The sequence below is a fragment of the Oncorhynchus keta genome, unplaced genomic scaffold, assembly GCF_023373465.1.
Source record: "Oncorhynchus keta strain PuntledgeMale-10-30-2019 unplaced genomic scaffold, Oket_V2 Un_contig_1948_pilon_pilon, whole genome shotgun sequence".
In the NCBI taxonomy this organism is placed as follows: Eukaryota; Metazoa; Chordata; class Actinopteri; order Salmoniformes; family Salmonidae; genus Oncorhynchus; species Oncorhynchus keta.
Genome location: NW_026281502.1, coordinates 72,501 through 90,000, shown reverse-complemented (window position 1 = coordinate 90,000; position 17,500 = coordinate 72,501). Strand labels below are relative to the sequence as shown.

The 17,500-nt window shown below is 45.5% G+C and overlaps 1 protein-coding gene across 1 annotated transcript in view; it reads left to right on the top strand.

Annotated features, from left to right (window-relative positions):
- LOC127920423 (uncharacterized) overlaps positions 1–17,500 on the top strand; it is a 27,648-nt gene that overhangs the window by 3,222 nt on the left and 6,926 nt on the right. The window contains exon 2 of the mRNA XM_052504509.1: positions 2,644–2,845. Coding sequence (XP_052360469.1) covers positions 2,644–2,845 — 202 coding nt within the window. The remainder of the gene's footprint in view (positions 1–2,643; positions 2,846–17,500) is intronic.

Sequence of the window (17,500 nt, the reverse complement as noted above, 5' to 3'; positions counted from 1 at the left end):
AGCTGGAGAAAGCAGAGGGAGTTATGCAAAGTCAAGGACACAACATAAATCTCTACATCATAAACCAGACTGACAGAGAGAGACAGAGAGACAGAGAGGGACAGAGAGGGACAGAGAGAGACAGAGAGACAGAGAGGGACAGAGAGGGACAGAGAGAGACAGAGAGAGACAGAGAGGGACAGAGAGAGACAGAGAGGGACAGAGAGGGACAGAGAGGGACAGAGAGAGACAGAGAGAGACAGAGAGACAGAGAGGGACAGAGAGGGACAGAGAGGGACAGAGAGAGACAGAGAGACAGAGAGGGACAGAGAGAGACAGAGAGACACAGAGGGGGACAGAGAGGGACAGAAAGAGACAGAGAGAGACAGAGAGAGACTGTTGGGGACAGAGAGGGACAGAAAGAGACAGAGAGAGACTGAGGGGGACAGAGAGGGACAGAAAGAGACAGAGAGAGACAGAGAGAGACTGAGGGGGACAGAGAGAGACAGAGAGAGACAGAGAGAGACAGAGAGAGACAGAGAGGGACAGAGAGAGATAGATGGGGACAGAGAGGGACAGATGGGGACAGAGAGAGACAGAGAGGGACAGAGAGAGACAGAGAGGGACAGATGGGGACAGAGAGGGACAGATGGGGACAGAGAGAGACAGATGGGGACAGAGAGAGACAGATGGGGACAGAGAGAGACAGATGGGGACAGAGAGGGACAGAGAGGGACAGAGAGAGACAGAGAGAGACAGAGAGGGACAGAGATGGACAGAGAGAGACAGATGGGGACAGAGAGGGACAGAGATAGACAGAGAGGGACAGAGAAGGAGGGAGGGGGGAGGCTGCCAAGGATGGAGGCAGGGAGGGAGGGATGGAGGAGGGAGGCAGGGAGGGAGGGATGGAGGGAGGGTGTCAGGCTGCCAGGGATTTAGGCAGGTAGGGAGGGAGGAAGGAAGACAGGGAGGGAGGGATGGAGGAGGGAGGCAGGGAGGGAGGGATGGAGGGAGGGTGTCAGGCTGCCAGGGATTTAGGCAGGGAGGCAGGGAGGTAGGGAGGAAGGGAGGAAGGAAGACAGGGAGGGAGGGAGGTCTCATCTCCTTCCCTCTCTCATGTTGATTGGACTGAATGTTTCCTGCAGTGATCATCTGGGAACGGATGTAATTCATCCGTCTTGTCCATCATCTTTCTGAGTTTTCTGAGTTTTTACCGATCTGTAATCTGTTAGCATTACTTTAGTTCTCTCGCTTTCTCTCTCTTTATTTTATTCTCTCTCTCGTTTCCTCTCCCTGCTATCTCTCGGGTTGTAAAAACTGAAGAGGGAATTTAATGGGCAGCTAATTTGTCCGGTAGTAATTTTCCACAGAGCAGAGTGTGAGTAGAGATAGAGGGTCATGTAGAAATTGGTTTCCTGTTCCAGAATGACACCTTCAGGGTTTCTATGGTTCTATTCTCACTCTGTGGAATTAGAGGCAATCTTCTCAAGGAAGAACTACGCTCCCGTTCATACTCCTTTGAAGAGTGTGTGTGTGTGTGTGTGTGTGTGTGTGTGTGTGTGTGTGTGTGTGTGTGTGTGTGTGTGTGTGTGTGTGTGTGTGTGTGTGTGTGTGTGTGTGTGTGTGTGTGTCTCTTGTTATCAGTTCAAAGTGTGGTATTTATCCTACACTCCTTCTGTTTCTCTCTCTCTCTCTCTCTCTCTCTCTCTCTCTCTCTCTCTCTCTCTCTCTCTCTCTCTCTCTCTCTATCCCTCTCTCTTTCTCTCTCTCTCTTCCTCTCTCTGTTTCTCTCTCTCTCTTTCAATCTCTCTCTCTATCCCTCTCTCTCTCTCTCTCTCTCTTCCTCTCTCTGTTTCTCTCTCTCTCTTTCTCTCTCTCTCTATCCCTCTCTCTTTCTCTCTCTCTCTTCCTCTCTCTGTTTCTCTCTCTCTCTTTCAATCTCTCTCTATCCCTCTCTCTTTCTCTCTCTCTCTTCCTCTCTCTGTTTCTCTCTCTCTCTTTCTCTCTCTCTCTATCCCGCTCTCTTTCTCTCTCTCTATCCCTCTCTCTTTCTCTCTCTTTCTCTCTCTCTTCCTCTCTCTTTCTCTCTCTATCCCTCTCTCTTTCTCTCTCTTTCTCTCTCTTTCTCTCTCTCTTCCTCTCTCTGTTTCTCTCTCCCTATCCCTCTCTCTTTCCCTCTATCCCTCTCTCTCTCTCTCTCTCTCTCTCTCTCTCTCTCTCTCTCTCTCTCTCTCTCTCTCTCTCTCTCTCTCTCTCTCTCTCTCTCTCTCTATCTCTCTCTCTCTATCCCTCCTCTCTCTCTCTCTCTCTCTCTCTCTCTCTCTCTCTCTCTCTCTCTCTCTCTCTCTCTCTCTCTCTCTCTCTCTCTCTCTCTCTCTCTCTCTCTCTCTCTCTCTCTCTCTCTCTCTCTCTCTCTCTCTCTCCCCCTCTCTCTCTCTCTACACCCCCTCTCTCTCTCTCTATCCCTCTCTTTCCTCTCTATCTCTCTCTCTATCCCCCCTCTCTCTCTCTCTTTCTCCTCTTTTCTCAGTAACCAGTTGGAGTGACTGTTGTATTTTCTCTAGTCTGATGTTTTAATGACCTAATCCCTGATCTATACTCCCATTCTAACAGACCTCTCTACCTCCCCTTCCCTCTCTCTTCCCCCTCTCTTCCTCCGTCCAGGCGACCCTGCGGAGGGTGACGTTCTCCGTGGTCCCGGGGCCTCAGGACGGTGGTTGCTATGACAGTGCTGCAGAGGACTCTGAGACCCCCAGCAGTAAGGGTTCATCTGGACCCCGAGTGGGGGCGCTGTCTCTCCCCGAGGAGGGGTACGAGAGGACCACACCGGAGGGAAGTGTAGGAGAGGAGGAACATGTGGAGAACGGTGAGGGAACACACACACAAAAACACTCACACACAGAGACACCTATAGAACACCACACACACACTATAGAACACCACACACACACTATAGAACACCACATACACACTATAGAACACCACACACACACTATAGAACACCACACACACACTATAGAACACCACACACACACTATAGAACACCACACACACACTATAGAACACCACACACACACACTATAGAACACCACACACACTATAGAACGACACACACACTATAGAACGACACACACACACTATAGAACACCACACACACACTATAGAACACCACACACACTATAGAACACCACACACACTATAGAACGACACACACACACTATAGAATAACACACTCATGATATAGAACACCGCACACACACATTTTCAGAACAACAACACAACCACAGTTTATAGGGTCAACATACATGTCAATATACTACAAAGACATCAAAGAGAAAAATGAATGTATTCAATACACCCTAAACAACCGTAAACACCATAAACAACCGTAAACACCATAAACAACCGTAAACACCCTAAACACCCTAAACAACCGTAAACAACCGTAAACACCCTAAACACCCTAAACAACCGTAAACACCCTAAACAACCTAAACACCCTCAAACACCCTCAAACACCCTAAACACCATAAACAACCGTAAACACCCTAAACAACCGTAAACACCCTAAACACCCTAAACACCATAAACAACCGTAAACACCATAAACAACCGTAAACACCCTAAACACCCTAAACACCATAAACAACCGTAAACACCATAAACAACCGTAAACACCCATAAACACCCTAAACAACCCTAAACACCCTAAACAACCGTAAACACCATAAACAACTGTAAACACCCTAAACACCCTAAACACCCTAAACAACCGTAAACACCATAAACAACCGTAAACACCCTAAACAACCGTAAACACCCTAAACAACCGTAAACACCCTAAACAACCATAAACACCATAAACAACCCTCAACACCCTAAACACCCTAAACAACCTAAACACCCTCAACCACCCTAAACACCATAAACAACCGTAAACACCCTAAACACCCTAAACACCCTAAACAACCTTAAACACCCTAAACAACCGTAAACACCCTAAACAACCGTAAACACCCTAAACAACCGTAAACACCCTCAAACACCCTCAAACACCCTAAACACCACAAACACCCTCAAACACCCTCAACACCCTAAACAAACCTAAACACCCTAAACAACCATAAACACCATAAACAACCCTCAAAACCCTAAACACCCTAAACAACCATAAGCACCCTAAACAACCGTAAACACCCTAAACAACCGTAAACACCCTAAACCACCATAAACACCCTAAACAACCGTAAACACCCTAAACAACCGTAAACACCCTCAAACACATTTACATACACCCTAAACACCACAAACACCCTAAACACCACAAACACCCTAAACACCCTCAAACACCCTTAACACCACAAACACCCTAAACAACGGTAAACACCCTCAACACCCTAAACAACCGTAAACACCCTCAAACACCCTCAACACCCTAAACACCCTAAACACCACAAACACCCTAAACACCCTCAAACACCCTCAACACCCTCAAACACCCTCAACACCCTCAAACACCCTCAAACACCCTAAACACCCTAAACACCACAAACACCCTCAACACCCTAAACACCCTCAACACCCTAAACACCACAAACACCCTAAACACCCTAAACACCCTAAACACCCTCAAACACCCTAAACACCACAAACACCCTCAACACCCTAAACACCCTCAAACACCCTAAACACCACAAACACCCTCAACACCCTCAACACCCTAAACACCACAAACACCCTCAAACACCCTAAACAACCGTAAACACCCTAAACACCATAAACACCCTAAACACCCTCAACACCCTCAAACACCCTCAACACCACAAACACCCAAACACCCTAAACACCATAAACACCCTAAACAACCGTAAACACCATAAACACCCTAAACACCCTCAACACCCTCATACACAGTAAACACCCTCAACACCACAAACACCCAAACCCCCTAAACACCGTAAACACCCTCAAACACCGTAAACACTGTAAACACCCTCAACACCCTAAACACCCTCAACACCATAAACACCCTAAACACCCCCAAACACCCTCAACACCACAAACACCCTCAACACACCCTCAAACACCCTCAACACCACAAACACCCTTAACACCCTCAAACACCCTCAACACCACAAACACCCTCAACACAACAAACACCACAAACACCCTAAACACCCTCAAACACCCTTAACACCCTAAACACCTCCCTAAACACCCTCAACACCACAAACAACCTCAACACCACAAACACCCTTAACACCCTAAACACCCTCAACACCACAAACACAGTAAACACCCTTAACACCCTAAACACCATAAACAACCGTAAACACCCTAAACACCCTAAACACCATAAACAACCGTAAACACCATAAACAACCGTAAACACCATAAACAACCGTAAACACCATAAACAACCGTAAACACCCATAAACACCCTAAACAACCCTAAACACCCTAAACAACCGTAAACACCATAAACAACCGTAAACACCCATAAACACCCTAAACAACCCTAAACACCCTACACAACCGTAAACACCCTAAACAACCGTAAACACCCTCAAACACCTTCAAACACCCTAAACACCACAAACACCCTCAAACACCCTCAACACCCTAAACAAACCTAAACACCCTAAACAACCATAAACACCATAAACACCCTAAACACCCTAAACAACCCTAAACACCCTAAACAACCATAAGCACCCTAAACAACCGTAAACACCCTAAACAACCGTAAACACCCTAAACCACCATAAACACCCTAAACAACCGTAAACACCCTAAACAACCGTAAACACCCTCAAACACATTTACATACACCCTAAACACCACAAACACCCTAAACAACCGTAAACACCCTCAAACACCCTCAAACACCCTCAACACCACAAACACCCGAAACACCCTCAAACACCCTTAACACCACAAACACCCTAAACAACCGTAAACACCCTCAAACACCCTCAACACCCTAAACACCCTAAACACCACAAACACCACAAACACCCTAAACACCCTAAACACCCTCAAACACCCTCAACACCCTCAAACACCCTCAACACCCTCAAACACCCTAAACACCCTAAACACCACAAACACCCTCAACACCCTAAACACCCTCAACACCCTAAACACCACAAACACCCTAAACACCCTAAACAACCTCAACACCCTCAAACACCCTAAACACCACAAACACCCTCAACACCCTAAACACCCTAAACACCACAAACACCCTCAAACACCCTAAACACCATAAACACCCTAAACAACCGTAAACACCCTAAACACCATAAACACCCTAAACACCCTCAACACCCTCAAACACAGTAAACACCCTCAACACCACAAACACCCAAACCCCCTAAACACCCTCAAACACCGTAAACACTGTAAACAGCCTCAACACCCTAAACACCATAAACACCCTAAACACCCACAAACACCCTTAACACCCTAAACACCCTCAACACCACAAACACAGTAAACACCCTTAACACCCTAAACACCATAAACAACCGTAAACACCCTAAACACCCTAAACACCATAAACAACCGTAAACACCATAAACAACCGTAAACACCATAAACAACCGTAAACACCATAAACAACCGTAAACACCCATAAACACCCTAAACAACCCTAAACACCCTAAACAACCGTAAACACCATAAACAACCGTAAACACCCTCAACACCCTAAACAAACCTAAACACCCTAAACAACCATAAACACCATAAACACCCTAAACACCCTAAACACCCTAAACAACCCTAAACACCCTAAACAACCATAAGCACCCTAAACAACCGTAAACACCCTAAACAACCGTAAACACCCTAAACCACCATAAACACCCTAAACAACCGTAAACACCCTAAACAACCGTAAACACCCTCAAACACATTTACATACACCCTAAACACCACAAACACCCTAAACAACCGTAAACACCCTCAAACACCCTCAAACACCCTCAACACCACAAACACCCTAAACACCCTCAAACACCCTTAACACCACAAACACCCTAAACAACCGTAAACACCCTCAAACACCCTCAACACCCTAAACACCCTAAACACCACAAACACCACAAACACCCTAAACACCCTAAACACCCTCAAACACCCTCAACACCCTCAAACACCCTCAACACCCTCAAACACCCTAAACACCCTAAACACCACAAACACCCTCAACACCCTAAACACCCTCAACACCCTAAACACCACAAACACCCTAAACACCCTAAACACCCTCAACACCCTCAAACACCCTAAACACCACAAACACCCTCAACACCCTAAACACCCTAAACACCACAAACACCCTCAAACACCCTAAACACCATAAACACCCTAAACAACCGTAAACACCCTAAACACCATAAACACCCTAAACACCCTCAACACCCTCAAACACAGTAAACACCCTCAACACCACAAACACCCAAACCCCCTAAACACCCTCAAACACCGTAAACACTGTAAACAGCCTCAACACCCTAAACACCATAAACACCCTAAACACCCTCAAACACCCTCAACACCACAAACACCATCAACACCCTCAAACACCCTCAAACACCCTCAACACCACAAACACCCTTAACACCCTCAAACACCTTCAACACCACAAACACCCTCAACACCACAAACACCACAAACACCCTAAACACCCTCAAACACCCTTAACACCCTAAACACCCTTAACACCCTAAACAACCTCAACACCACAAACACCCTCAACACCACAAACACCCTTAACACCCTAAACACCCTCAAACACCCTCAACACCACAAACACAGTAAACACCCTTAACACCCTAAACACCCTCAAACACCCTCAAATACAGTAAACACCCTTTAACACCCTCAAACACCCTCAAACACAGTAAACACCCTCAAACACCATCAATCACAGTAAACACCCTCAACACCCTCAAACACCCTCAAACACAGTAAACACCCTTTAACACCCTCAAACACCCTCAAATACAGTAAACACCCTCAAACACAGTAAATATATAATAATAATATATGCCATTTAGCTGACGCTTTTATCCAAAGCGACTTACAGTCATGTGTGCATACATTCTACGTGTGGGTGGTCCCGGGAATCGAACCCACTACCCTGGCGTTACAAGCGCCATGCTCTACCAACTGAGCCACAGAAGGACCACCCTCAACACCCTCAACACCACAAACACCCGTAACACCCTAAACACCCTCAAACACCCTCAACACCCTCAAACACAGTAAACTCCCTCAACACCCTTAACACCCTCAAACACAGTAAACTCCCTCAACACCCTTAACACCCTCAAACACAGTAAACACCCTCAACACCCTCAAACACAGTAAACACCCTCAACACCCTAAACACCCTCAACACCCTAAACACCCTCAACACCATCAACACCCTAAACGCCCTCAACACCACAAACACCCAAACACCATAAACACCCTAAACAACCGTAAACACCCTAAACACCATAAACACCCTAAACACCCTCAACACCCCCAAACACAGTAAACACCCTCAACACCACAAACACCCAAACACCGTAAACACCCTCAAACACCGTAAACACTGTAAACAGCCTCAACACCCTAAACACCATAAACACCCTAAACACCACAAACACCCTCAACACCCTCAAACACCCTCAAACACCCTCAACACCACAAACACCCTTAACACCCTCAAACACCCTCAACACCACAAACACCCATCAACACCACAAACACCACAAACACCCTAAACACCCTCAAACACCCTTAACACCCTAAACACCCTTAACACCCTAAACACCCTCAACACCACAAACACCCTCAACACCACAAACACCCTTAACACCCTAAACACCCTCAAACACCCTCAACACCACAAACACAGTAAACACCCTTAACACCCTAAACACCCTCAAACACCCTCAAATACAGTAAACACCCTTTAAACCCTCAAACACCCTCAAACACAGTAAACACCCTCAAACACCATCAATCACAGTAAACACCCTCAACACCCTCAAACACCCTCAAACACAGTAAACACCCTTTAACACCCTCAAACACCCTCAAATACAGTAAACACCCTCAAACACAGTAAACACCCTCAACACCACAAACACCCGTAACACCCTAAACACCCTCAAACACCCTCAACACCCTCAACCACAGTAAACTCCCTCAACACCCATAACACCCTCAAACACAGTAAACTCCCTCAACACCCTTAACACCCTCAAACACAGTAAACACCCTCAACACCCTCAAACACAGTAAACACCCTCAACACCCTAAACACCCTCAACACCCTAAACACCCTCAACACCATAAACACCCTCAACACCCTCAAACACCCTCAACACCCTCAACACCCTCAACACCCTCAACACCATAAACACCCTCAACACCCTCAACACCTTCAACACCATAAACACCCTCAACACCATAAACACCCTCAAACACAGTAAACACCCTCAACACCCTCAAACACAGTAAACACCCTCAACACCACAAACACCCAAACACCGTAAACACCCTCAAACACCGTAAACACCATAAACACCCTCAACACCATAAACACCCTCAAACACAGTAAACACCCTCAACACCCTCAAACACAGTAAACACCCTCAACACCCTAAACACCCTCAACACCCTAAACACCCTCAACACCATAAACACCCTCAACACCCTCAAACACCCTCAACACCCTCAACACTATAAACACCCTCAACATCATAAACACCCTCAACACCATAAACACCCTCAACACCCTCAACACCCTCAACACCCTCAAACACAGTAAACACCCTCAACACCCTCAAACACAGTAAACACCCTCAACACCCTCAAACACAGTAAACACCCTCAACACCATAAACACCCTCAACACCATAAACACCCTCAAACACAGTAAACACCCTCAACACCCTCAACACCCTCAAACACAGTAAACACCCTCAACACCATAAACACCCTCAACACCCTCAACACCCTCAAACACAGTAAACACCCTCAACACCCTCAAACACAGTAAACACCCTCAACACCATAAACACCCTCAACACCAAAAACACCCTCAACACCATAAACACCCTCAACACCCTCAACACCATAAACACCCTCAACACCATAAACACCCTCAAACACAGTAAACACCCTCAACACCCTCAAACACAGTAAACACCCTCAACACCCTAAACACCCTCAACACCCTAAACACCCTCAACACCATAAACACCCTCAACACCCTCAAACACCCTCAACACCCTCAACACTATAAACACCCTCAACACCATAAACACCCTCAACACCATAAACACCCTCAACACCCTCAACACCCTCAACACCCTCAAACACAGTAAACACCCTCAACACCCTCAAACACAGTAAACACCCTCAACACCCTCAACACCCTCAAACACAGTAAACACCCTCAACACCATAAACACCCTCAACACCATAAACACCCTCAAACACAGTAAACACCCTCAACACCCTCAACACCCTCAAACACAGTAAACACCCTCAACACCATAAACACCCTCAACACCCTCAACACCCTCAAACACAGTAAACACCCTCAACACCCTCAAACACAGTAAACACCCTCAACACCATAAACACCCTCAACACCATAAACACCCTCAACACCAAAAACACCCTCAACACCATAAACACCCTCAACACCCTCATTTCTCAGGATTTTGAGTACTATGAAACATGCTCTCTCTCTCTCTCTCTGTCTCTCTCTCTCTCTGTCTCTCTCTCTCTCTCTCTGTCTCTCTCTCTCTCTCTCTCTGTCTCTCTCTCTCTGTCTGTTTCACTGTCTCTATCTCTCTCTCTGTATATATATATATATATATATATATATATATATATATATATATATATATATATATATATACACTGCTCAAAAAAATAAAGGGAACACTAAAATAACACATCCTACATCTGAATGAATGAAATATTCTTATTAAATACTTTTTTCTTTACATAGTTGAATGTGCTGACAACAAAATCACACAAAAATGATCAATGGAAATCAAATTTATCAACCCATGGAGGTCTGGATTTGGAGTCACACTCAAAATTAAAGTGGAAAACCACACTACAGGCTGATCCAACTTTGATGTAATGTCCTTAAAACAAGTCAAAATGAGGCTCAGTAGTGTGTGGCCTCCACATGCCTGTATGACCTCCCTACAACGCCTGGGCATGGTCCTGATGAGGTGGCGGATGGTCTCCTGAGGGATCTCCTCCCAGACTAAAGCATCCGCCAACTCCTGGACAGTCTGTGGTGCAACGTGGTGTTGGTGGATGGAGCGAGACATGGTGTCCCAGATGTGCTCAATTGGATTCAGGTCTGGGGAACGGGCGGGCCAGTCCATAGCATCAATGCCTTCCTCTTGCAGGAACTGCTGACACACTCCAGCCACATGAGGTCTAGCATTGTCTTGCATTAGGAGGAACCCAGGGCCAACCGCACCAGCATATGGTCTCACAAGGGGTCTGAGGATGTCATCTTGGTACCTAATGGCAGTCAGGCTACCTCTGGCGAGCACATGGAGGGCTGTGCAGCCCCCCAAAGAAATGCCACCCCACACCATGACTGACCCACCGCCAAACCGGTCATGCTGGAGGATGTTGCAGGCAGCAGAACGTTCTCCACGGCGTCTCCAGACTCTGTCACATCTGTCACTTGTGCTCAGTGTGAACCTGCTTTCAACTGTGAAGAGCACAAGGAGCCAGTGGCGAATTTGCCAATCCTGGTGTTCTCTGGCAAATGCCAAACGTCCTGCACGGTGTTGGGCTGTAAGCACAACCCCCACCTGTAGACGTCAGGGCCTCATACCACCCATATGTAGAATGTATGCACACATGACTGTAAGTCGCTTTGGATAAAAGCGTCTGCTAAATGGCATATATATATATATATATATATTATGGAGTCTGTTTCTGACCGTTTGAGCAGACACATGCACATTTGTTACCTGCTGGAGGTCATTTTGCAGGGCTCTGGCAGTGCTCTTCCTGCTCCTCCTTGTACAAAGGCGGAGGTAGCGGTCCAGCTGCTGGGTTGTTGCCCTCCTACGGCCTCCTCCACGTCTCCTGATGTACTGGCCTGTCTCCTGGTAGCGCCTCCATGCTCTGGACACTACGCTGACAGACACAGCAAACCTTCTTGCCACAGCTCGCATTGATGTGCCATCCTGGATGAGCTGCACTACCTGAGCCACTTGTGTGGGTTGTAGACTCCGTCTCATGCTACCACTAGAGTTAAAGCACCGCCAGCATTCAAAAGTGACCAAAACATCAGCCAAGAAGCATAGGAACTGAGAAGTGGTCTGTGGTCACCACCTGCAGAACCACTCCTTTATTGGGGGTGTCTTGCTAAATGCCTATAATTTCCACCTGTTGTCTATTCCATTTGCACAACAGCATGTGACATTTATTGTCAATCAGTGTTGCTTCTTAAGTGGACAGTTTGATTTCACAGAAGTGTGATTGACTTGGAGTTACATTGTGTTGTTTAAGTGTTTCCTTTAATTTATTTGAGCAGTGTGTATATATATATATATATATATATATTTTTTTTTTTTCTGTCTATATCTTTATTTCTCTCTCACGTCCTCTCTTTCTCTCTGAGGCCTTGACAGAGTCATCCATCGTTCTTTTCACATTGGTTGTTTTTCTCATTTGAAAGCAAGAATGCTCCAATGCACATGTCTCTTTCTCTCTCTCTCTCTCTCTCTCTATCTCTCTCTCTCTCTGGCTGTGTTTTGTATTGTCTGTTGTGAGTCCCGATACGGCTTGACTTGGACACATTGTCAGAGAAGTCTGTAATGACCAAAAGCCTACCTGTGTTTGTTTATATTGTGCTCTGTAGCCTCCTTCACAGAGAGCTCTGCAAACACGACCAGCCAATCAGCAACCCAAATATGTCCTTTCAACCAGGAAACAGTGCTGTAGCTCTCTCTCTCTCTGTCTCTCATGGTGACACAGAGGCGAGTTTGAGGGGTGAAATTAATATTAGTTGGTGTTGGTATTGGTGTTGGTGTCATTTTTGTGATGGTGTCATTTTGGTGTTGGTGTTGGTATTGGTATTGGTGTTGGTGTTGGTATTGGTGTTGGTGTTGGTGTTGGTATTGGTGTCATTTAGGTGTTGGTGTTGGTATTGATGTTGGTATTGGTGTTGGTATTGGTGTTGGTATTGGTGTTGGTGTTGGTATTGGTGTTGGTGTTGGTGTTGGTGTTGGTGTTGGTGTTGGTATTGGTGTTGATGTTGGTATTGGTGTTGGTATTGGTGTTGGTATTGGTATTGGTATTGGTGTTGGTATTGTATTGGTGTTGGTGTTGGTATTGGTATTGGTGTTGGTGTTGGTATTGGTGTTGGTGTTGGTATTGATGTTGGTGTTGGTGTTGGTATTGGTATTGGTGTTGGTATTGGTATTGGTGTTGGTGTTGGTATTGGTGTTGGTGTTGGTGTTGGTATTGGTGTTGGTATTGGTGTTGGTATTGGTGTCATTTAGGTGTTGGTATTGGTATTGGTGTTGGTGTTGGTATTGATGTTGATGTTGGTGTTGGTATTGGTATTGGTGTTGGTATTGATATTGGTATTGGTGTTGGTATTGGTGTCATTTAGGTGTTGGTGTTGGTATTGGTATTGGTGTTGGTGTTGGTGTTGGTGTTGGTGTTGGTATTGGTGTTGGTATTGGTATTGGTGTTGGTATTGGTATTGGTATTGGTGTTGGTATTGGTGTCATTTAGGTGTTGGTGTTGGTATTGGTATTGGTATTGGTGTTGGTATTGGTGTTGGTATTGGTGTTGGTATTGGTGTTGGTGTTGGTATTGATATTGGTATTGGTGTTGGTATTGGTGTCATTTAGGTGTTGGTGTTGGTATTGGTATTGGTATTGGTGTTGGTATTGGTGTTGGTATTGGTGTTGGTATTGGTGTCATTTAGGTGTTGGTGTTGGTATTGGTATTGGTGTTGGTGTTGGTATTGGTATTGATGTTGGTGTTGGTGTTGGTGTTGGTATTGGTGTTGGTATTGGTGTTGGTATTGATATTGGTATTGGTGTTGGTGTTGGTATTGGTGTTGGTGTTGGTGTTGGTATTGGTGTTGGTATTGGTGTTGGTATTGGTGTTGGTATTGGTATTGTATTGGTGTTGGTGTTGGTATTGATGTTGGTGTTGGTGTTGGTGTTGGTATTGGTGTTGGTATTGGTATTGGTATTGGTGTTGGTATTGGTGTCATGGGTGTTGGTGTTGGTATTGGTGTTGGTATTGGTGTTGGTATTGGTGTTGGTGTTGGTGTTGGTATGGATGTCATTTTGGTGTTGGTATTGGTGTTGGTATTGGTGTTGGTATTGGTGTATGGTGTTGGTGTTGTTATGGTGTTGGTATTGGTGTTGGTGTTGATGTTGTTATTGGTGTTGGTATTGGTGTGTTGGTGTTGATTGATTATGGTGTTGGTGTTGTTATGGTGTTGGTGTTGGTATTGGTATTGGTATTGGTGTTGGTATTGGTGTTGGTGTTGGTGTTGGTGTTGGTGTCATTTAGGTGTTGGTGTTGTTATGGTGTTGGTGTTGGTCGGTATTGGTGTTGGTGTTGGTGTTGGTGTTGGTGTTGGTATTGGTGTTGGTATTGGTGTTGGTGTTGTTATGGTGTTGGTGTCATTTTGGTGTTGGTATTGGTGTTGGTGTTGTGTTGGTGTTGGTATGGTGTTGGTGTTGTTATGGTGTTGGTATTGGTGTTGGTGTCGTTATGGTGTTGGTATTGGTTATTGGTGTTGGTATGGGTGTCATTTTGGTTATGGTGTTGGTGTCGTTATGGTGTTGGTGTTGGTATGGATGTAATTTTGGTGTTGGTATTGGTGTTGGTATTGGTATTGGTGTTGTTATGGTGTTGGTGTTGTTATGGTGTTGGTGTCGTTATGGTGTTGATGTCGTTATGGTGTTGGTATTGGTGTCGTTATGGTGTTGATGTCGTTATGGTGTTGGTGTCGTTATGGTTTTGGTGTCGTTATGGTGTTGGTGTTGGTGTTGGTGTCGTTATGGTGTTGGTGTTGTTATGGTGTTGGTGTCGTTATGGTGTTGGTGTCGTTATGGTGTTGGTGTTGGTGTCGTTATGGTGTTGGTGTTGTTATGGTTATGGTGTTGATGTCGTTATGGTGTTGGTGTTGTTATGGTGTTGGTGTCGTTATGGTGTTGGTATTGGTGTTGGTGTTGGTGTCATTATGGTGTTGGTGTCGTTATGGTGTTGGTGTCGTTATGGTGTTGGTGTCGTTATGGTGTTGGTGTCGTTATGGTGTTGGTGTTGTTATGGTGTTGGTGTTGTTATGGTGTTGGTGTCGTTATGGTGTTGGTGTCGTTATGGTGTTGGTGTCGTTATGGTGTTGGTGTTGTTATGGTGTTGATGTCGTTATGGTGTTGGTGTTGTTATGGTGTTGGTGTCGTTATGGTGTTGGTGTTGTTATGGTGTTGGTGTTGTTATGGTGTTGGTGTTGTTATGGTGTTGGTGTCGTTATGGTGTTGGTGTTGTTATGGTGTTGGTGTCGTTATGGTGTTGGTGTTGTTATGGTGTTGGTGTCGTTATGGTGTTGGTGTTGTTATGGTGTTGGTGTTGTTATGGTGTTGGTGTCGTTATGGTGTTGGTGTTGTTATGGTGTTGGTGTCGTTATGGTGTTGGTGTTGTTATGGTGTTGGTGTTGTTATGGTGTTGGTGTCGTTATGGTGTTGGTGTCGTTATGGTGTTGGTGTTTTTATGGTGTTGGTGTTGTTATGGTGTTGGTGTCGTTATGGTGTTGGTGTTGTTATGGTGTTGGTGTTGTTATGGTGTTGGTGTCGTTATGGTGTTGGTGTCGTTATGGTGTTGGTGTTGTTATGGTGTTGGTGTTGTTATGGTGTTGGTGTCGTTATGGTGTTGATGTCGTTATGGTGTTGGTGTTGTTATGGTGTTGGTGTTGTTATGGTGTTGGTGTCGTTATGGTGTTGGTGTTGGTGTTGGTGTTGTTATGGTGTTGGTGTTGGTGTTGTTATGGTGTTGGTGTCGCTATGGTGTTGGTGTCGTTATGGTGTTGGTGTCGTTATGGTGTTGATGTCGTTATGGTGTTGGTGTTGTTATGGTGTCGTTATGGTGTTGGTTTGGTGGTGTTGTTATGGTGGCGTTGTGGTGTTGGTGTTGGTGTCGTTATGGTGTTGGTGTTGGTGTTGTTATGGTGTTGGTGTTGGTGTTGTTATGGTGTTGGTGTCGTTATGGTGTTGGTGTCGTTATGGTGTTGGTGTCGTTATGGTGTTGGTGTCGTTATGGTGTTGGTGTCGTTATGGTGTTGGTGTCGTTATGGTGTTGGTGTTGTTATGGTGTTGGTGTCGTTATGGTGTTGGTGTCGTTATGGTGTTGGTGTCGTTATGGTGTTGTTATGGTGGCGTTATGGTGTTGTTATGGTGGCGTTATGGTGTTGGTGTTTTTATGGTGTTGATGTCGTTATGGTGTTGGTGTCGTTATGGTGTTGTTATTATGGTGGCGTTATGGTGTTGGTGTATGGTGGCGTTATGGTGTTGTTATGGTGTCGTTATGGTGTTGGTGTCGTTATGGTGGCGTTATGGTGTTGTTATGGTGGCGTTATGGTGTTGGTGTGTTGGTGTCGTTATGGTGTTGTTATGGTGGCGTTATGGTGTTGGTGTTGGTGTTGGTGTCGTTATGGTGTTGTTATGGTGGCGTTATGGTGTTGGTGTTGGTGTCGTTATGGTGTTGTTATGGTGGCGTTATGGTGTTGGTGTTTTTATGGTGTTGATGTCGTTATGGTGTTGGTGTCGTTATGGTGTTGTTATGGTGGCATTATGGTGTTGGTGTTGGTGTCGTTATGGTGTTGGTGTCGTTATGGTGTTGGTGTCGTTATGGTATTGGTGTCGTTATGGTGTTGGTGTTGTTATGGTGTTGGTGTCGTTATGGTGTTGATGTCGTTATGGTGTTGGTGTCGTTATGGTGTTGGTGTTGTTATGGTGTTGGTGTTGTTATGGTGTTGGTGTTGGTGTTGTTATGGTGTTGGTGTTGTTATGGTGTTGGTGTTGTTATGGTGTTGGTGTCGTTATGGTGTTGGTGTTTTTATGGTGTTGGTGTTGTTATGGTGTTGGTGTTGTTATGGTGGCGTTATGGTGTTGGTGTTGTTATGGTGTTGGTGTTGTTATGGTGGCGTTATGGTGTTGGTGTCGTTATGGTGTTGGTGTCGTTATGGTGTTGGTGTCGTTATGGTGTTGGTGTCGTTATGGTGTTGGTGTCGTTATGGTGTTGGTGTCGTTATGGTGTTGATGTCGTTATGGTGTTGATGTCGTTATGGTGTTGGTGTCGTTATGGTGTTGGTGTCGTTATGGTGTTGATGTCATTATGGTGTTGGTGTCGTTATGGTGTTGGTGTCGTTATGGTGTTGGTGTCGTTATGGTGTTGGTGTTGATGTCGTTATGGTGTTGGTGTCGTTATGGTGTTGGTGTCG